Consider the following 22,814-nt stretch of genomic DNA (forward strand, 5'->3'; position numbering starts at 1 on the left):
ATTGACAAAATTCAATACCCTTTCATGATAAAAACTCAACAAATTTGGTATAAAAAGAATGTACCTCAACATAATAAAGGCTATACATGACATGCCCACAGTTAACATTATACTTAACATTAGAAAGCTAAAAGTTTTTCCTTTAAGATTAGGAATAAGACAAGAGTGCCTACTCTTGCTCCCTGTATTCAACATAGTATTTGAAATCCTTTCCAAAGCAATTAGGCAAGAAAAAGAAATAAAAGGTATCCATTGGAAAGGAACAAGTTAAATTTTTCCTGTTTGCACAAGACATTATCTTATATATAGAAAACCTTAAACATCACCCAAAAAAACTGTTAGCACTGGGGCGCCTGGGTGGCTCAGCTGGTTGAGCGGCCGACTTTGGCTCAGGTTATGATCTCCCAGTCCGTGAGTTCGAGCCCCATGTCGGGCTCTGTGCTGACAGCTCAGAGCCTGGAGCCTGTTTCAGATTCTGTGTCTCCCTCTCTCTGACCCTCCCCCGTTCATGCTCTGTCTCTCTCTGTCTCAAAAATAAATAAACATTAAAAAAAAAATAAAAAACTGTTAGAACTAATAAACTAATTTGGGAAAGTTTTAGGATACCAAATCAATATACAAAATTCTGTTACATTTCTACACTTGAACTATCAAAAAGAGAAATTAAGAAGTTAAGAAAATGATCTCATTTACAATAGCATTAAAAACAATAAAATATTTGGTAATAAATGTAACCAAGAAAACAAAAGATCTGTACACTGGAAACTGTAAGATATTGGTGAAAAATCTGAAAAAGACACAAATAAATGAAAAGATATTCTGTGTTCATAAATTAGAAGAAATAATATTGTTAAAATGTCCACACTACCCAAAGCAATCTACAGTATCAATGCAATGTCTATAAAAATTCATATTTTTTTACAACAATAGAAAAAACAATCCAAAATTTTTAGGAACCACAAAGGACCCCAAATAGCCAAAGTAATTTGGAAAAAGAAAAACAAAGCTAAAGACGCCACACTCCCTTATTGCAAACAGGATTATAAAGCTTTAGTAATCAAAATAGTATTGCACTAGCATAAAAATAGACACACAGACAATGGAACAAGAATAAGTAGCTCAGAAATAAACACAGATATATATAGTCAACTAATCTTTGACAACAGTAACAAGAATACTCAATGGGGAAATGATAGTCTCTTTAATAAATGGTGATGGGTAAACTGGATAACCACATGTAAAAAATGAAATTGACCCATACACCATACACCATACACAAAAGTTATCTTGAAATGGATTAAAGACCTATATATAATACCTGAAACCATAAAACTTCTAAAAGAAAACTTAGGGGAAAAGCTTCTTGACATTGATCTTTGCAATGATTTTTTTTTGTATATAACACCAAAAGCACAATCAACAAAAGCAAAGTAAAATAAAATAAAATAAAATAAAATAAAATAAAATAAAATAAAAGGGTCTACATAAAACTAAAAAACTTCTGCATAACAAAGGAATCCATCAACAAAGTGAAAAGGCAACCTAGGAAAGAAAAAAATATTTGCAAACCACGTATCCGATAAGGGGTTAATATTCAAAACACATAAGAAGAAACTCATAAAACTCTAGCAAAAAACAAAAACAATAGACAAAGGAACTGAACAGACATTATTCCAAGGAAGATATTAAAATGGCCAACAGGTACAGGAAAAGGTGCTCAACATAACTAATCATCAGGAAATACAAATCAAAACCACAATGAGATAGCTCCTCATATATGTTAGGATGACTATTACAAAAAAAAAAAAAAAAAAACACAAACAAAAAACAAACAAAAAAAAAACCCCAAGTGATAACAAGTGTTGGTGAGGGTATGGAGTAAAGGGAAGTCTTGAACACTGTTGGTAGGAATGTAAACTGGTATAGCCATTATAGTAAACAATATGCATGTTCCTCAAAAAAATTGAAAATGCCTTATGATTCGGCAACCCCACTTATGGGTATACATCCAAAAGAAATGAAATCAGTATCTCAAAGAGATATCTGCACCCCTGTGTTTATTGCAGCATTATTCACAATGAGAAAGATACGGAAATATAGTCTAAGTGTCTGTTGATAGATGAATGGATGAAAAAAATGTGATTTACACACACACACACACACACACACACACACACACAGATATATATATACTGGAATATTATGTAGCCATAAAAAAGAAATGTGGCCATTTGTAATAATATAGATGGACGTGGAGTATATTATGTTAAGTGAACTAAGACACAGAAAGACAAATACTGTATTATTTCACTTACATGTGAAATCTTAAAAAAAAAAAAAAAAAAAGCTGATAGGACCAGGAGTAGAATGGTGGTTGCCAGGGTTTGGGTAGTGGGAGAAAAGGAAAGATATTGGTCACAGGGTACATACTTTCAGTTACAAGATGAATAAGTTCTGGGGATCTAAAGTACAGTATGGCAATTATAGTTAATAATACTCTATCATATACTTGAAATTTGCTAAAGGAGTAGATCTTAAGTGTTCTCACCACACACACACAAACACACGCACACACACATACAGAGCTTTGTGAAGTGATGGATGTGTAAATTAACTTGACTGTGGTAATCATTTCACAATGTATAACATATATTAAAGCATCATGTTATATAACATATAAACTATATCATGCAACCTGATTATATACAATTTGTACTTGTCAGTCATACTTTAATAAAGTTGAAAAATGTTTTAAATAAAATATTTGCATTCTGAGAAGTAAAATTTGCTTATGAAAGAAAGCAGTATTTATGCATGCACAGACACAAACACATACGCTACCCACTCACACCACAAACCATACTATGTATACATTAAAATCCAAATGGAAATATGTCCAGATTGCCTTTATAAGATCATAGTTTAGAGCTGAACAGCTTTGTAAAAATCATTTAGTAAGATCTCCCCCTCTATGAACAAGTAAACTGAAGTAAAAGTGATGACATAATATTCCAAAATCACAAAGTCACTGTTACTATATAATAAGGAATAATTTCAAACATTCTTATTCATTAGAGGAATTAGACAATAACAATAATGATATGGTATGAATTTTTACCAATTATCAGACAGTAGCTAGTGGACTAGCAGTAGGTTCTGAAAATATAGACCTTATATGACTGGAAGACAAAGGACTTCTATACGGGGTGATATGTTACAGGGTACTTTATGAATTGAAGAGCTATAACCAAAGTGGGGAATACCTCTGTCTATCATAAACTTTTCCATATGAATCCATAAAAGGACTAAATACAGCAGATGGGAATCTTGATTCTCTTTTTGGAAGTGGCCCCTTCGGGACATGAGGTGACAGTACATAAAGGCAATTAAGCAAAATAATGTGACAATGTGTGCAAAAAATATGTATCTTACTATTTCCCTTAGGATCTGGAAATGTACCTAACAATTGTTATGCTTGAAAGCAGAGAAGTTTGGGACAAAAATCAGTTATGGGCTACCTACTAAAAGGATCCAGGGGGAGGCATAGTTGGCAAGTGGATTACACTGGTCCATTACCCTTGCTTCTGGGCAAATAACAAGTCTTGATGGAGAGAGACACTTATTCTGGTTTTGGATTTGCATAACCTGGTAAATGAAGCAAAAACTCCTGCCACTATTTATGGCCTAGAGCAAGAGTATTATTTTAATTTGAATGTTGGTTATCTAAAATGAAATTCAATGAGTTACAAAGCATTAAACATAATATACATTCTCATCTACAAAATGTGGACTAATGAAAATTGGAATAGACCATTGAAATCCCTGCTTATGATACTGGAGGGAGATAAGAGACTAAAAGGATGGTTTTCAGGACTGAATAAATGTGTGCTAACACTTAAACATATGTGGTATTAAAAGAAGGTCACCACTGACTATATTGCTGAGACATCTGAGGGGAAGATATGGAAAAAATGGTGGGAATGATTCAGGCACTCATAGAAACTTCTATATTTCTAAAAAATTTTCTTTTTCTTTGATTGATCCTGTATTGATTGCTGTGACATGGATCGTATTTTCGGTTCTGAGGAAAGGATCAATTGCTGAACATGACATGTGATAATACATCTAAATATTACTGCCTACATTCCTAAAAGAAAGATAATCTAGATCATTCCCTCTTTTACCTTTTTTTTTAAGGGATTAATGGGTAAATACTAGGTGTGCAATAGTTGGATCATAGGGTAGCTCTATTTTTAAATTTTTGAGCAAACTCCACACTGTTTTCCACAGTGGCTGCACCAATTTGCATTTTCACCAACAGTGAAAGAGGGTTTCCCTTTCTCCACATCCTAGCCAACACCTCTTGTCTTGTGTTGCTGTTTTTAGCCATTCTGAGAGGTGTGAGGTGATATCTCATTGTAGTTTTGCTTGGTATTTCCCTGATGATCAGTGATGTTGAACATACTTTCATGTGCCTTTAGGCCATCTGTAGGTCTTCTTTGGAAAAGAAGAAGGGAGAAGGGAAACAGAATCTGAAGCAGGCTCCAGGCTGTGAGCTGTCAGCACAGAGCCTGACACAGGGCTTGAACTCACGGACTGTGAGATCATGACCTGAGCCGAAGTCAGCCATTTAGCAAACTTAGCCACCCAGGTGCCCCAGTCTTCTGCTCATTTTTTAATTGGATTATTTGTGGGGGGGGGGTGAGTTATATTAGTTCTTTATATAACTAACCCTTTATCAGATACGTCATTTGCAAGTATCTTCTCCCATTCTATATGTTGACTTTTAGTTTTGTTGATTGCCTCCTTTGCTGTGCAGAAGCTTTTGATTTTGATGAAATCTCAATATCTCAGTTTATTTTTTTCTTTTGTTTTCCTTACCTCAGGATACATATCTAGAAAGAAGTCGTTATGGCTGATTTCAAAGAGGTTACTGCCTGTGTTCTCCTCTAAGATGTTTACGGTTTCAGATTGCACATTTAGGTCTTTAATCCATTTTTAATTTATTTTTCTGTATGGTGTAAGAAAGTGGTCCAGTTTCATTCTTTTGCATGTTGCTGTCCAGCTTTCCCAGCACCATATGTTGAAGAGTCTCTCTTTCTCCCATTGGATATTCTTTATTAATGGTTTCTGTCTTTCTCTTACCTTGTCATTGAGGCAAACTTATACGTCATACTAATCCAACCCTACTCTAGGTAAAAGACTAGAAAAAAGGTGAATCATTGGCCATATTTAAATTGCTGCTAGCTTTATAGGTTGGTCCTCTCGTTGAACCTAAGAGTCTTACCCCAAGGAGGTGAACCTAGGTAAAAATTAAAAAGTGGAAAGATGCCTTTTATTTCTTTGTGTTGACTAATTGCAGAGGCTAAGACTTCCAATACTATGTTGAATAACAGTGGCAAGAGTGGACATCCCTGTCTTTTTCCTGACCTTAGGAGGAAAGCTCTCACTTTTTCCCCATTGAGGATGATATTAGCATTGGGTCATTCATATATGGCTTTTATGATCTCAAGGTATGCTCCCTCTATCCCTACTTTCTTGAGGGTTTTTATCAAGAGAGATGCTGTATTTTGTCAAATGCTTTCTCTGCATCTATTGAGAGGATCATATGGTTCTTGTCCTTTCTTTTATTGATGTGATGAATCACATTAATTGTATTGTGGATATTGAACCAGCCCTGCATCCCAGGTATAAATCCCACTTGGTCGTGGTGAATAATTTTTTTAATGTATTGTTGGAGCCAGTTGGCTAATATCTTGTTGAGGATTTTTGCATCTATGTTCATCAGGGAAATTGGTCTATAGTTTTCCTTTTTAGTGGGGTCTCTGTCTGGTTTTGGAATCAAGGGAATGCTGGCTTCATAGAAAGAGTCTGGAAGTTTTCCTTCCATTTCTATTTTTTGGAACAGTTTCAAAAGAATAGGTGTTAACTCCTTCTTAAATGTTTGGTAGAATTCCCCTGGAAAGACATCTGGCCCTGGACTCTTGTTTTTTGGCAGCTTTTTGATTACTAATTCCATTTCCTTACTGGTTATGGGTCTGTTCAAATTTTCTATTTCTTCCTGTTTCAGTTTTGGTAGTGTATATGTTTCTAGGAATTTGTCCATTTCTTCCAGATTGCCCATTTTATTGGCATATAATTGCTCATAATATTCTCTTATTATTGTTTTTATTTCTGCTGTGTTGGTTGTGATCTCTCGTCTTTCATTCTTGATTTTATTTATTTGGGTCCTTTACTCTTTCTTTTTGATCCAACTGGCTAGTGGCTTATCAATTTTGTTAATTCTTTCAAAGAACCAGCTTCTGGTCTCATTGATCTGTTCTACTGTGTTTTTTTGTTGTTGTTTCAATAGCATTAACTTCTGCTATAATTTTTGTTATTTCCTGTCTTCTGCTGGTTTGGGGAAGTCATAGCCTCTGCAATCAGACAACACAAATAAAAAAAAGGTATCCAAATCGGCCAGGAGGAGGTCAAACTTTCGCTCTTCACAGATGACATGATACTCTATATGGAAAACCCAAAAGATTCCACCAAAAAACTTCTATAATTGATTCATGAATTCAGCAAAGTTGAATTCACACAGAAAAAATTCTGTGAATTCACACAGAAAACACACAGAAATTGGTTGCATTCCTATACACCAACAATTAAGCGACAGAAAGAGAAATCAAGGAATCGATCCCATTTACAGTTGCACAAAAAACGATAAAATACCTAGGAATAAATGGTTTCACCTAACCAAAGAGGTGAAAATCTATACGCTGAAAACTATAGAAAGCTTATGAACGAAGTTGAAGAAGACACAAAAAAAAATGGAAAAAGATTCCATGCTCCTGGATAGGAATAACAAATATTGTTAAAATGTCGATACTACCCAAAGCAGTCTACATATTCAATGAAATCGCTATCAAAATAACACCAGCATTCTTCACAGTGCTAGAACAAATAATCCTAAAATTTGTATGGAACCAGAAAAGACCCCGAATAGCCAAAGCCATCTTGAAAAAGAAAACCAAAGCAGGAGGTATCACAACCCCAGACTTCAAGCTATACTACAAAGCTTTAACCATCAAGACAGTATGGTACTGGCACAAAAACAGACACTCAGATCAATGAAACAGAATAGAGAACCAGAAATGGACCCACAAACGTATGGCCAACTAATCTTTGACAAAGCAGGAAAGAATATACAATGGAATAAAGACAGTCTCTTCAGCAAGTGGTGCTGGGAAAACTGGACAGCGACTTGCAGAAGAATGAACCTGGACCACTTTCTCACACCATACACAAACATAAACTCAAAATGGATGAAAGACCTCAATGTAAGACAGGAAGCCATCAAAATCCTCGAGGAGAAAGCAGGCAAAAACCTCTTTGATCTTGGCCGCAGCAACTTCTTACTCAACACGTCTCTGGAGGCAAGGGAAACAAAAGCAAAAATGAACTACTGGAACCTCATCAAAATAAAAAGCTTCTGCACAGCAAAGGAAACAATCAGCAAAACTAAAAGGCAACCGACAGAATGGGAGAAGATATTTGCAAATGACATATCAGATAAAGGGTTAGTATCCAAGATCTATAAAGAACTTATCAAACTCAACACCCAAAAAACAAATAATCCAGTGAAGAAATGGGCAAAAGACATGAATAGACACTTCTCCAAAGAAGACATCCAGATGACCAACCGACACATGAAAAAATGCTCCACATCACTCATCATCAGGGAAATACAAAACAAAACCACAATCAGATACCACCTTACACCTGTCAGAATGGCTAACATTAACAACTCAGGCAACAACAGATGTTGGCGAGGATGCAGAGAAAGAGGATCTCTTTTGCATTGTTGGTGGGAGTGCAAGCTCGTGCAGCCACCCTGGAAAAGAGTATGGAGGTTCCTCAAAAAACTAAAAATGGAACTATCCTACGACCCAGCAATTGCACTACTAGGCATTTATCCATGGGATACAGGTGTGCTGTTTTGAAGGGACACATGCACCCCCATGTTTATAGCAGCACTATCAACAATAGCCAAAGTATGAAAAGAGCCCAAGTGTCCATCGATGGATGAATGGATAAAGAAGATGTGGTATATATATATATATATATATATATATATATATATACACACACACACAAACACACACACACACATATATATGTACACATACATATACACAATAGAGTATTACTCGGCAATCAAAAAGAATGAAATCTTGCTATTTGCAACTACATGGATGGAACTGGAAGGTATTATGCTAAGTGAAATTAGTCAGCGAAAGACAAAAATCATATTACTTCACTCATATGAGGACTTTAAGAGAAAATATAGATGAACAGAAAGGAAGGGATTCAAAACTAATATAAAAATAGGGAGGGTGATAAAACAGAAGAGACTCATAAATATGGAGAACAAACTGAGGGTTGCTAAGGGGTTGTGGAAGGGGGGATGGCTAAGGGGCACTAAGGAATCTACTCCTGAAATCATTGTTGCACTATACGCTAACTAATTTGGATATAAATTTTTAAAAATAAAAAATAAAATAAAAAAATAAAGATGCCAAACTTCACCTGAAACTGAAAAAAAAAGTGGGAAGAAAATAAAATGATTGTTGATATAAATGGAGCCTATGGGAAGCTCTTTGGAATACTCTCAAGTATATTTGAAGGTTACTACTATCTGTATTATAGTATCTTGAGGAAATGAACTTTTGGAGTACAAAATACATACTCAAACTCAATAAGCAGTTAATGGCAGCGTGCTGTGTGTATAAACCAACACTGACTGAAATGTTCTAAGAGACACTTGCTCAGTATTAGCCAGGGAGGTACAACTGAGGTTTCAGAACTCTTCTTTTTGGCCGGAAATTTCTTCCTCCTGCAGCACCATATCCTATACCTCAACAGGGAGGCTTTAGCCATACATGAGTTACACTCTGAAGCTTCATGTGTTCTTCAAAATATCCAACTCTGGGAAAGTGTTGAAATGTTTAACTTTAAAATCTGGCCGCCTTTGAAATTTAGAAAATCAGTTAATACACAGCCTGTGTTATCTCATGGTAACAATTCACTGGCCTGAGAAATAATGTTTTTTACATGATTCATGTGCCCTTCTCATGGCTCACAGTCCTCACTGGCACTGTCCCACTGGTTAACTGGAGAAGGCAAACTTCACCTGTGAAACCATAGGTATTGTACATCAAAACAAAACAACAAAACAAAACAAAAACAAACTTTACCCTCAACTGTTCATAGTAAATTAAAGTGATAAATCAAAGTAAAAACATGGTGAATGTATGACTCCTAATGACTAGGAGAAATCTCGAAGACAATATCTTTGGGAGATGACTATATAGACAATATTTTTAAAATATTTTTACATAGTTTTTTTTAAATTTAAAAATATTTATTATCAGAAAATAATACACCTAACAATTTCTTGGAAATTTTCTGATTTTCCAAGGAGGGCAATGTATTATTGAATCTATTAATTTTCTGATCATTGATTAACATGATCCTTCTTGTTTTTATAAAAGCCCTTTTGTACCATTTTTATGTACCTGTGGAATATTTTATTAAATGAAAGGTTCAACTTGATATAAGCCTACATATAAGATGCTAACAACCTTGATATTGTGTGAGAAAAAAAAAAACTAAAAATTAAGCTGCTAAGGAGTTGGTTAAAATCATACAAATAACATTTCTGCATGCCTAAACCCTTGTTGTCCCATATCGAAACTGAAAGAGAATTAAACAAGGATCAGGTACAAATGCAGGGCCACTAATGGGGGAAAGGAGGAGAAATGCCAGAAATTCAAAAGGCATTACCCACAGGGTCTGGAGCATGCCTTTCTGAACAGAACCAAAAGCAACACTGATGTTCCAACACAGAAGAGAGAGCAACAGCTGGAGATTTTCCACAGTAACAACCCTTCATTCCTGGTAGGGCAGTGGCAGAATAGCTGAATTTAGTGACCAGATCATTTAGGTAGAAACCTGGGTCAACCGAAGGAAGTGGAATGGCAAAGAACGAAGCCTCTGAGTAGGAGATATGGGGTTACAGTGTGGCTCCAAAACAAAATAAAGAGGAATGTTGAGTAGGAAATAAAGTCAAAGCCCAGTTATCACATGGGCTAAGAGATTACAGAAAAGACAGATGGTGTGGCTCAAAGATACTCTATGCTCGGCAATGGCCTTCTAGACAAGGAATCAACAGAAAAAGAAAAAAGAAAAAAAGAACATAATAGACTTAATAAAGAATTTCAACTCATTGGAAAATGAAAGAATGGATTTTATTTTCCTAATCATTGTTTTTACCACTCTTTCTGAGCCCAGAAGAACACCTCAGGCAGATTTGAAACATTTCTGTTTTATTTGGCATAGAATACTAACCTTCCTCTCCTTTCTAGACCAGCTCCTCTGCTAGTCTGCAGCCTAGAGAACTCTGCAGGTCTCCCCTCTTCAAGTAGGAAGCCAGACTCTATTTCTTTGTAGGCACCCAAAACCTTAAGGGGCTCTTTTGCAGCATCCCCAAACTTGGATTGGAAAAACAATTTTGCCATTCTTTCACAGTGACTGTTGTGAAATGTCGCCCAAAACCCATTGTGGACTCACCATAAGGTAGAAAATTCCCTCAGTTATTTCTTCCTCTCTCCTGAGCTTCGCTTTATATAGCTTTAAGGGGAAAGGCAAAGATATTAACAGAGTGACTTCTAGGAGGAGATTTTGGCTCTTGTAATTATTAGCTTATGGTAAAAGAGGTGCTCAGTAGTCACTTTTAGTCATCAATTTGGAGACTTAGCTTCAATTCTGAAATTCTAGACACTGTGAAGTAGTGCTATGCCAGGTGCTTTCTCCAGTTATTGAAACTTTAAATGACACTAAAACCTGGCTTTACGTATTTCCTTATTCCAAGGTAAGGTAAGTATGGCTTACAAAGAATCGTCTATCCAATGTCACTTAGGTAGTTTGTGAAATTGCAGATATTTTACTCTTACCTATTTCTAAGGCTTACGTGTGATGTTTTCCACTGTGTTTCTACACACGACACCAGAAACACTCATTCCAGATATCACCAGAGATGAGATTCTAATGGAATTCACCATGCTTGTGGAATCTAGACCAGGACATTTTGGAAGCTGAGTTTAAAGCAAACTATAGTTCTCAGTAATTCTAGCTGAGTAATGCTAGGGAAGGGGAAGAATAAAAATATCTCTCCTTAACCATAGTTTCTCCAAAGAAGGTTTTAACTAATTGACCTATGAGTCCATCTCTGTGCCTGTTATGAAAAGACCTACATTTTCTGTGTAGGATATACTTACTGAATAGCTTTTTGGTTTAGCAGATATTTTACAGCAATTTTTACATCCTTATTCCTCAAGCTATAGATTATAGGATTTAGCATGGGGGTCACTACCCCATAAAACAGAGAAATGAGCTTGTCTGAAGTTTGCAACTTGTCGTCCCCAGGAAACTCTTGAGACTTGGGCTTGGCATACATGAAGAAGATGGTACCATAAAATATGATCACCACAGTCAGATGTGCTGAACAGGTGGAAAAGGCTTTGCGTCTCCCTGTGGCTGAGTTCATTCTCAAGATGGTGTAAAGGATGAACATATAGGAGAAAAAAATGACTATCAGTGGAAGAACCAGGAATGCCATATTTGATATCACCATGGTGATAATATTTAGGGATATATCAGTACAAGCTAGCTTAAGGACAGCTAATATTTCACATGTGAAATGGTTGATAACATTATTCCCACAGAAAGGCAACTGCATGGCAAGAGATGTTTGCACAATTGAGTTGATTCCACCAGAGAGCCATGACACAGAAGCCATCAGTACATACACCACCTTGCTCATGATGATGGGGTATCTCAGAGGGTTACAGATGGCTACATAGCGATCAAAAGCCATCATGCCAAGGAGGAAACACTCTGTTGACCCCATTGCAAACCCAAAGAACATCTGCACTGCACATCCAGAGAAGGAAATGTTCCTTTTCTTTGAAATTAAGCTCACCAAAGTTGAGGGAACAGAGGAGGATGTATAGCAGATATCCAGGAAAGACAGGTTGCCCAGGAAGAAGTACATGGGGGTGTGAAGACGAGAATCAAAGATGCTTGCTATGATCAGAACACCGTTGCCAGTTAGAATCACTAGATACATTACTAGAATTAGAACAAAGTACATGATCTCCAGTTTTGGGTAACCAGAGAATCCCAGAAGAAGAAATTCTGATGTAAATGTCTGGTTAATTTTATCCATGTCATCTGCTTTCAGGATATCACAGGAAATTTTAATATAAAATATATTCACTGCTAAGAAATGTTACAAATTACCTGAACAATTCATTTTGTAGATGGTATTCTAAGGAGTGCTTGCATGGAGCCCTGACAGCCAGTCATCTTCAACAATCTGTGTGACTAGAAAAAAATGAAATTGGAAATGACTAAGTGCTGATGCCCTTTGCTAATATGTGAAACTCTACCTATGATCAGACAACTGTACAGAAGTAACTTTTCCTGCTGTTGACAGACTCCCAGGTTGAGGTTTCTAAAACTCCTAATTACCAACTATGAGCCTGACTTCATCTACCCCCAGAAAGCAAGCAGTAGAGAGAGATGGTAAAAGACTACTCAACATAGACCAGACATTTGTTTCAGCAATTACATCATGGTCAAAATTTCACAGCAACTTTGATATTTTTGGTATATATCTCATTCTATGCCTGATTCTACATACCTTATATTAGTATGTTTAATTCATATTTTAATTAATTTTATAGGCATTTAATAATAATAAATTGAATAGCATAAACTGAAATTTAACGTCTGTTTAAATATTAGTTATTACTCTCATATTCTAGGCCCCTCTTAGTATTTTGTGTGACTGTTCCTATGACAAGACCATTGCACAGATCAGCTCTGCATGAATGTTAAAATCTTTGGAGGACATTACATAGTCTCTACCTTATTTTATTCTGTAGCTTCACAGTGTATCTTGTTTAAGTCAACCTAAGAAAACAGTAATGCGGTTTAAATATTTTATGTAATTATGTATATATGGGTATATATCCATCCCTTTGATTTATAAAATATAATAATTCTTTATATTAGCCCCATTTTTTTTCCCAAATATAAAAGATGTAGCTTGTCCAAGTTAACCAGTTAGTAAATAATGAAGTGGAGCTCAAAGCTCAGATTGAATCTAATTCATAGGGGTGCCTGGTTGGTTCAGTAGGTAGAGCATGTGACCATTGATCTCAGGGTCATGAGTTCAAGCCCCACTTGGACACAGGGGTTACTTAAAAAAAATCCAGTTCATAGCTTCACTGATTTTCATATGCATATGAATCGTCTGGGTATCTTGAAAAACTTTAGATTCTGGTTTAGAGTTCATGGCAGCTCCTGAGATTTTCCATTTCTCTTAAGTGGTACTTATGCAAAGCTCTTGGAAAACATTTGAGTAGCAAGGCTTTTATCTACACTGAATTGACAGAGTATGCAGATTTTTCTGACCCATACTTATTTTTTTCGTCTTATTATGGATTGCCATGTGAATCTGAAAAATAACAATAATATATGTTTGTGTTTTACAGAAAGGTCCAAATTCATATCATGTTGTTATATACTCTTAAGAAAAAATATTATTAAAAGACACATTTTTTTAAAAAAAAGTAGTTTCAACTTGTGCCAGACTACTACAATAGTTTTAAAATATTACTGATAGCCAACCTTGAACCTAGGCATGTTCCAAGCACAGTAAGGATAAACTAAAGAATAATGTAAAGTGCCTGCCATTACAAAGCTCATAATTCAGTTAGGGATATAGGAAAAGTACAAATGAAAACATATCATAAATATAATTACATTATGTAGTTTGAAAATTACCAACTTTCCCAGAAGGAAGAAGTTTCAGACTTGGGCCTGATCTGGAAGTATGGGAAGAATTAGACAGATTTGGAAGAAAAGAAAAGAGGGGACATGGGTATCCCAAAAGTGAGAAGTTGAGCCAAAGTTAGGAATACATAGAGCACATCCTTTTTGAACAAGGAAGTTTCGGGGGAGGGGTAGCGGCAAGCACATCTGAAAAGGAAAGCAAGGTAGGTACATAGTGAGTCTTGAGGGTCAGGCAGAGAATTTGGCATTTCTTTTGATAACGAAGGTGTCCATCATTATTACAAAGCACAGAGCATGGGCTGAGTGCTTAGACCCTATGATATTAATACTCTCCAAAATTGACATCGTAGTATGATTTTATGAAATTTTGTTTATCAGAAATGTAACACAAGAAATTAAGCTATGTAAATTAATGGGGTTGTCACTAATTACTGACTAGATGTGAAAATTGATCTTTCCAAAATCACGACCCGATTCGACATTGGTCAAATCACAAGTTTAGGCCTCACACGGGCTAATAGTTTTGAGAATTTCAGCAGAGTCACTCTTCCCCCACTCTCACTTAATTTTTCATGGGTAGTATTTGGGAAAATTACTGTATAACAGGTTTTACTTAGAGCCAGAAATCCAATTTGTGAGTTCAAGCCCTGCATCAGGCTCTGTGATGCCAGTGCAGAGCCTGCTTGGGATTCTCTGTCTCCCTCTCTCTGCCCCTCCCCCGCTCATGCTCTGTTTCTCTAAAAAAATTAATAAACATAAAAAAATACACAATAGAAATATTTCAACTTTGAAGAGAAAGGCAAAGAAGAGAATATAAAAACCTCAATTTTAGGCACTCCTGGGTGGCTTAGTCAGTCAAGTGTCTGACTTTGGCTCAGGTCATGATCTCATGGTTTGTGGGTTCAGGCCCCACATCAGGCTTTGTGCTGGACGGCTCAGAGCCTGTAGCCTGCTTCAGATTCTGTGTCTCCCTCTCTCTATGCCCCTCCTCAGCTTGTGCTCTGTCTCTCTTTCAAAAATAAATAAACATTAAGAAATTAAAAAAATAAACACCTCAATTTTAGAGTTGAAAAAAATAGTTAAGAGATTGTTAATTTTTGTTATTTTTAGCTTAAGTCCAGAACTTCCTTTAAAGGAGAGGGAAGGAAGGAAGGAGGGAAATGGGTGGGGGCAGAGAGAGAGAGAGAGAGAGAACAGTTGGAGAGAGGAGAGATACGGAGAGAGGGAAAGATCTTCATTTTATTTGTGTAGCCAACTCTTATTTCAGAATCCTATGTGCCTTGAAATTGGTACAGTTGGAATAATGGGCAGAGGAAAGATCCAAAGTCCATTATCTTTACATTACTACTATGTCTAACTGGTATCATTAAAATTGTATAGAAATTATCAACAGAAGGGAATGCTCAGCAGGAACTGTAGAAATATCAGAGTCACAAAAACAAATTGACTATATTCATTCAACAGTGCCCAGAGGAAAGGGACCATTATTCTACAATGATTCTACACTATTTCTTATGATAAATCAAAATCCTCCCCAGCTCGGAAATTGGTCAGAGAATGCAGAGAAATTGAGCACTCTGATCAAACCAGTCACTAATGCATAAAGAAGAACTCAGCAAGACACTGATTTACTAAGATATATGGAGACATTCCAGGTAGGAGCCAAAGGTCCAGCCTGGAAAGACTGTTGACTGCCTATTCCAGACAACTTCCGGATAATGCATCCAAGGCTACCTAAACTGCTTCGCCAGCCACCTGCTCCCACCTTTCCCTCCTAAATAGGAATCCCCTCACTAATTCAAACCCATCTTGAGCTGGGCTTGTCTTGCTACTTCTTGCACTTTAAACCGGTGATCTTGTTATACTGTGAGATACCTAGAGACACAGGGGAAGGAGTGCGTCTGTCTTGCTCATCCCTCTAACACCTAAGCCTAATACAGTGGCTGCACATAATAGATGGGGGGTTTGACTAAATAAGTAAAGGCTGACTTTCTAAACCCAAGCAATTCCGTGTGTAGTATTTTTGGACAAGAAAAATTTAATATGTCATATTTATTTTGCAGCAGGCTTTAATTTTTGTAAGTATCTTTCAGACAACACTAGTAAGCGGAAATATTTAAAAAAATTTTTAATATTTATTTATTATTTTGAGACAGAGCACAAGTAAGGGAAGGACAGAGAGAGAGGGAGACACAGAATACAAAGCAGGCTCCAGGTTCTGAGCTGTGAGCACAGAGCCTGACATGGGGCTCAAACTCACGAACTGCGAGATCATGACCTGAGCCAAAGTCGGATGCCCAACCCACTGAGCCAGCCACCCAGGTGCCCCTAAGCTGAAAACTTATATGCCACCTATGCCATCTTATAATTACCAGTTTATGCACTGTAAGTATAGAGGATCATCTAGTACTCACTGGAATATATATGATATGGGTTTAGCATGGTGGAAAAGTGCCTGGGACTAAAATCAAAGTCTGTGGTTTGAGGTCCTAGGCTTCTAATCTATAGCCTCAGTCTTCTTGTTTATAAAATAATGATAAATATAACTGCCTTACTTTCCTTGCAAGGATATTGTCAGGAAATAATGAGATAGCATAAGGAAATTGCTTTAAGAATTATAAAACATTATACAAATAATAATGAAATATGACTAATAATGATTCACAATTATATTTTGGTGATAATAAATTGGTATTCTATTGAATCAGATTATTAACATTACAAATTAATATTAATAATGGCCTTAACTATAGATTGAAAATGTACAGTTTCATTGTATTCAAGACTCACCTGTATACCAATACATTATTTCCACCTCCTAAAAGACCCAGTAACTTTCTTCTTAGTATTTATGTCAGCATTCTGAATTAAGGTCAGGTTCAACAAACAATGCAAGATTCCACAGATGTGGAAGAGTAAATATTTGTTATGCAAGGGTTGTTGTAATTGTTCCCTAATTCCCAAAGCAATTTAAAGCTGGAACGAGAGACATGTAGAATGAAGAAACTTCCAGTGCATTAGGAATAGTGACCCACAGACCCAATTAAGAGCAGTCCTGGGAATAAACTGTGATACATCCTCCTACTCATGTAACTTTTGGAAATAGGAGCACATGTTCACAAAATTAACTTTATAATATGTGAGAGTTTTTAGTTCAAATATGCTTACCAAAATAAATTCAATATCAGAAATTAGTAATTCAAATGATAATTACCAAAATGAAATAAATGCTACAGTTGAAAAATCATCTAGATATTATAAATAAAATCAAATAGATGTTTTCTTTGAATTAAGTGCATTGTCATTTAACTTTTTTGCTTACTTTATGTGTATTCTTTTAGATAAGTTAACTTCATGCAGGATGCCATTGTCATACTTCTTTGGAATTAAAAGAAATGCTAAGTGAAATAAGCCATACAGAGAAAGACAGATACTATATGTTTTCACTCTTATGTGGATCCTGAGAAACTTAACAGAAACCCATGGGGGAGGGGAAGGAAAAAAAAAAAGAGGTTAGAGTGGGAGAGAGCCAAAGCATAAGAGACTCTTAAAAACTGAGAACAAACTGAGGGTTGATGGGGGGTGGGAGGGAGGGGAGGGTGGGTGATGGGTATTGAGGAGGGCACCTTTTGGGATGAGCACTGGGTGTTGTATGGAAACCAATTTGACAATAAATTTCATATATTAAAAAAAAGAAATGCAAACAAAAATAAAATAAATTCACAGGACAAAAGTGAATTCCCATTTAAGGCCACAAGAGTAGAAAAAAAGTCTATAATGGGTAGTTTGGGGCATGAATTCTGATAGGTAGATAACACATTAATGAAGTAAAATGTTTTGGGAAAATCTATTGATTTTGTAGACATTAACATTGAGGTTTAGTAAAGTTATCCTTCAGATATGAAGGAGAAATAAAAACTTTCCTAGACAAACAAAAGCTAAGGGAGTACATCATGAGACCCACCTTATAAGAAATACTGAAAGGAGTTCTTCAAGCCAAAATGAAAGAACACTAATTAGTAATGTGAAAACATAAAAATATGCAAAGGTAAATATATAGATTCATAAGCCTCTCTTCTGTGACAGGATGGTATGTTCACCACTTAACTATAGTATAAAAGGTTAAAGGAAAAGAGTATTAAAAATAACTATAGCTACTATCATTTGCTATGAATACAGAATATAAATAGAGATAAATTGTCAGATTAAAAACGTAAAAGGGAGGGAGTAAAAGAGTATAGTCTGTGCATGTAATTGAAGTTAAATTGCTTTCAGTGTAAAATAGACTCTTATATCTATCAGATTTTTTATGTAAGCTGAGTGGTAACCACAAAGCAAAAATTTTTGGTAGATTCACAAAAGATAAGGAGAAGAAAATCTGAGCATACCACCAGGGAAATTCACCAATCCACAAAGGTAGACATCAAGAGAGAAAAAAAGGAACACTGAAACTACTAAACAGCCATAAAGAAATTAATAGGATAACATTAGTATATCTATGTATTAAAAATACCCTAAATGTAAATGGGTTGAATTTTCCAATCAAAAGGCACAGAGTGGCTGGATGGACTGAAAAACAAGACCCAACTATGCTCTATCTACAAGAGACTAATTTTCAGCTTTAGGGACACACATAGGCTTAAAGTGAAAGGATGGAAAAAGATATTCCATGCAAGGGGGTGGCTATACTTATATCAGACACAATAGACTTTAAGACAAAAACTGTCATGGGAGACAAAGAAGGTCATTATACAATGATAAAAAGTTCAACTCATCAAGCAAATATAAAAATTGTAAATATATATGCACCTGAAATCAGAGCACCTAAACATGTTATTTAAATACCAGCAGATCTGAATGGAGAAATAAACAATAACACAATACTAAGGGACTTCAATACCCCACTTTCAACAATGGATATATCATCTAGACAGGAAATCAACAAGGATACATTGGATTTGAGACATACTTGCAATTAAAAAGACTTAACAGACATATAAGGAACATTCCATTTAAGAGCAGCAGAATACACATTCTTCTCAAGTGCATACAGAATATTCTCCGGGATAGGTGATATGAGAGGCCACAAAACAAGTCTTAGCATATTTAAGAGGACTCAAGTCACACCAAATATCTTTTATGACCACAATGGTATGAAACTAGAAATCAACAAGAGGAAAGCTAGGCAATTTACACATATGGAAACTGAACAACATACACATGAGTGATTAAAAGGTCAAAGAAAAAAATTTTTAAAATTACCTTCAGACAAATGAAAATGGAAACACCACACACCAAAATCTATGTGAAGCTAAAAAAAACAGTAATTAGAAGGAAGTTTATAGTGATAAATGCATATATTAAGAAAAAAGAAATATCTCAAATAACTTTACTTCTCAAGGAACTAGAAAAAGAAGAACAAACTCAGCCCAGAATTAGCAATACTAAGGAAATAACAAAAATCATAGAGGAAATAAATTAGAGACCAGAAAAAATAGAATAAATGAAAAATACAATAGAAAAGACCAACTAAATCATGAAATTCCTAGAAGAAAACATAAGGGGAAAGTTCCTTGACACTGGTCTTGGCAACTATTTTTTTTTTATTTTTTATTTATATATGAAATTTATTGTCAAATTGGTTTCCATACAACACCCAGTGCTCATCCCAAAAGGTGCCCTCCTCAATACCCATCACCCACCCTCTCCTCCCTCCCACCTCCCATCAACCCTTAGTTTGTTCTCAGTTCTCAACAGTCTCTTATGCTTTGGCTCTCTCCCACTCTAACCTCTTTTTTTTTTTTTTCCTTCCCCTCCCCCATGGGTTCCTGTTCAGTTTCTCAGGATCCACATAAGAGTGAAACCATATGGTATCTGTCTTTCTCTGTATGGCTTATTTCACTTAGCATCACACTCTCCAGTTCCATCCACGTTGCTACAAAAGGCCATATTTCATTTTTTCTCATTGCCACGTAGTATTCCATTGTGTATATAAACCACAATTTCTTTATCCATTCATCAGTTGATGGACATTTAGGCTCTTTCCATAATTTGGCTATTGTTGAGAGTGCTGCTATGAACATTGGGGTACAAGTGCCCCTATGCATCAGTACTCCTGTGTCCCTTGGATAAATTCCTAGCAGTGCTATTGCTGGGTCACAGGGTAGGTCTATTTTTAATTTTCTGAGGAACCTCCACACTGCTTTCCAGAGCGGCTGCACCAATTTGCATTCCCACCAACAGTGCAAGAGGGTTCCCGTTTCTCCACATCCTCTCCAGCATCTATAGTCTCCTGATTTGTTCATTTTGGCCACTCTGACTGGCGTGAGGTGATATCTGAGTGTGGTTTTGATTTGTATTTCCCTGATAAGGAGCGACGCTGAACATCTTTTCATGTGCCTGTTGGCCATCCGGATGTCTTCTTTAGAGAAGTGTCTATTCATGTTTTCTGCCCATTTCTTCACTGGGTTATTTTGGCAACTATTTTTTAGACATGACACCAAAAGCACAAGCAACAAAAGCAAAAAGTCAACAAGTGGGATTACATCAAATTAAAAATCTTCTGCACAGCAAAAGAAATACTCAACAAAATGAAAAGGCAACCTATGAAATGGAGAAAATATATTTGAACTATATTAATATCCAAAATATATAAAGAAGTCATACAACTCAGTAACAAAAAAAAAAATCTGATTTTGAAATGGGCAGTGGAACTAAACAGACATTTTTCCAAAGAAGACATACAGGTGGCCAAGAGGTACATTAAAAGATGCTCGAGCTACTGGGTGGCTCAGTTGATTAAGCGTCTGACTCTTAATACTAATCTCAGGGTTTCTGAGATTGAACCCCACAACAGGCTCTGAGCTGACAGTGCAGAGGCTGCTTGGGATTCTCCCCTTCTCTCTCTGCTCCTTCCCCACTCATACATGTGTGCATGTGTGTGCTCTCTCTCAAAATAAATAAGTAAACATTTATTTTAAAAAGATGCTCAGTATCATTAATCATCACGAAAATGCAAATTTTAAAAAAAAAAAATTTTTTTAACATTTTATTTATTTTTGAGACAGGGAGAGACAGAGCATGAACGGGGGAGGGTCAGAGAGAGAGGGAGACACAGAATCCGAAACAGGTTCCAGGCTCTGAGCTGTCAGCACAGAGCCCGACGTGGGGCTCGAACTCACGGACAGTGAGATCGTGACCTGAGCCGAAGTCAGCCACTCAACCGACTGAGCCACCCAGGTGCCCCACGAAAATGCAAATTAAAATCATAGTGTGATATCCCCTTACACCTGTTAGAATGGCTACCTTCAAAAAGATAGGATAACAAGTAATGGTGTGGATATGGAGAAAAGAGAAACTTTGTGTACCATTGGTGGGAATGTAAATTGCTTCAGCTTTTAGGAAAACAATATGGAGGTTCCTTAAATAAAGAACTACTATAAGATCCAGCTTTTCTACTTCTGGAATATATCCAAGATTTAAGAAAATATATCTGCATCCCCATGCTCATTACAGCATTATTCACAAGAGCCAAGAAACAACTTAGGTGTCTATCAAACCAATAAATGGATAAAGAAAATGTGGTACATATATCAAATGGAATATTACTCAGCCATGAAAAAGTAGGAAATCTTGCCATTTGGGACAACATGGATAGACCTTGGGGGTATTATGGTAAGTGAAATATGTTCGACATAGAAATACAAATACTGTACAATATCACTTATTTGTGGAATCTAAAAAGGCCAAACGCATAAAAACAGAGAGTAGCTGCTGGTTACCAGCAGCTGTAGGGTAGAGGAATTGGAGAAATGTTGGCCAAGTGGTATACACTTGCAGTTAGAAGATTAGTAAGTTCTGGGGATCTAACGCACAGCATTGTGATCAGTTAACAAAACTGCATTATACACTTAAAAGTTGCCAAGAGACTAGATCTTAAATGTTCTCACAACACACACACACACACACACACACACACACACAGATAATTATGTGCTATGATGGAGGTTAGCTAACATTATGGTAGTATTCATATTATAACATAAAAGTGTATCAAGTCAACTCAGTGTACATCTTCAGCTTACACAATATTATATGTTAATTAGATATCAATAAAAATGTGAATAACACATAAAACATAGATTTCAAGCTTTTCAGGCAGAAGGGACAGAGAAAGAGGTTAGGGAAAGAGGACTCAGGTTCTTCTCCTTTCAGGATCCTCTTTTTCTTAAGTGGTTCTTCAATGAAAAGTACTACTCCGAACAATAACTATAAATAATAAAGTGGTATAATTTCATAGTATACAAAATATAGAGCAGAATTGAGGAACTAAATGTTATGGTAAAATTGCCCATCTGCCTACAAGTATATATTCTAAGCATCCATCATGCTCAAGGTACATCTTGAGATGGTGCTGTGATATTTTCTGCCATTAAGTAGTTTTCAATCCCTTTAGGGAAACTTGTTGCATACACATATCATAGGCAATAAGTAATATCTTCTTGCTCCTCACTCAATCTTTAGAATGAAAATAATAGTGTGTCTCATAATATTATAATAATAATTAGATAAATGAAATACATGTAAAGTGCAGAGAAAATGCCCCTCCCCTGCACTCAGTTGGCATTATCTATTATTATCTGGCAGTACATGTCAGATACCTGAACAGTATAACTTACAGGATTTAGAGTGAATTAAAGAAGAAATATGTAGTTTAAGGAGAAATTACCAATTTGAAAAAATAGGCTTATCTCAAAAAGAGTTTTCACAGAAAAACATTGAGAAAGAAAGATTAATTTCTGGGACAAAAGCTGAGTCTGAATACAAACCTTGGTTATTAAAGTCAAAGAGGAATTGTTTTTGATAAAAGGTTACTTTCTGTTCCATATGCTTCAACTCTAACTTGAATC

The 22,814-nt window shown here is 36.0% G+C and overlaps 1 protein-coding gene and 1 long non-coding RNA gene across 2 annotated transcripts in view; both read right to left on the reverse strand.

The window, feature by feature from the left end:
• The window catches only part of LOC147574954 (uncharacterized), a 641,937-nt gene that overhangs the window by 344,366 nt on the left and 274,757 nt on the right, over positions 1-22,814 (reverse strand). The gene's annotated exons all lie outside the window — the stretch shown is intronic.
• Positions 11,293-12,325, reverse strand: LOC112871746 (olfactory receptor 13C3). Its single transcript, XM_025934786.2, has one exon. The coding sequence runs from the start codon at positions 12,269-12,271 to the stop codon at positions 11,318-11,320; it is 954 nt and encodes a 317-aa protein (XP_025790571.2). The 5' UTR covers positions 12,272-12,325; the 3' UTR covers positions 11,293-11,317.

The sequence above is a fragment of the Puma concolor genome, chromosome D4, assembly GCF_028749965.1.
Source record: "Puma concolor isolate L17-30 chromosome D4, mPumCon1.1.hap2, whole genome shotgun sequence".
Lineage (NCBI taxonomy): Eukaryota > Metazoa > Chordata > Mammalia > Carnivora > Felidae > Puma > Puma concolor.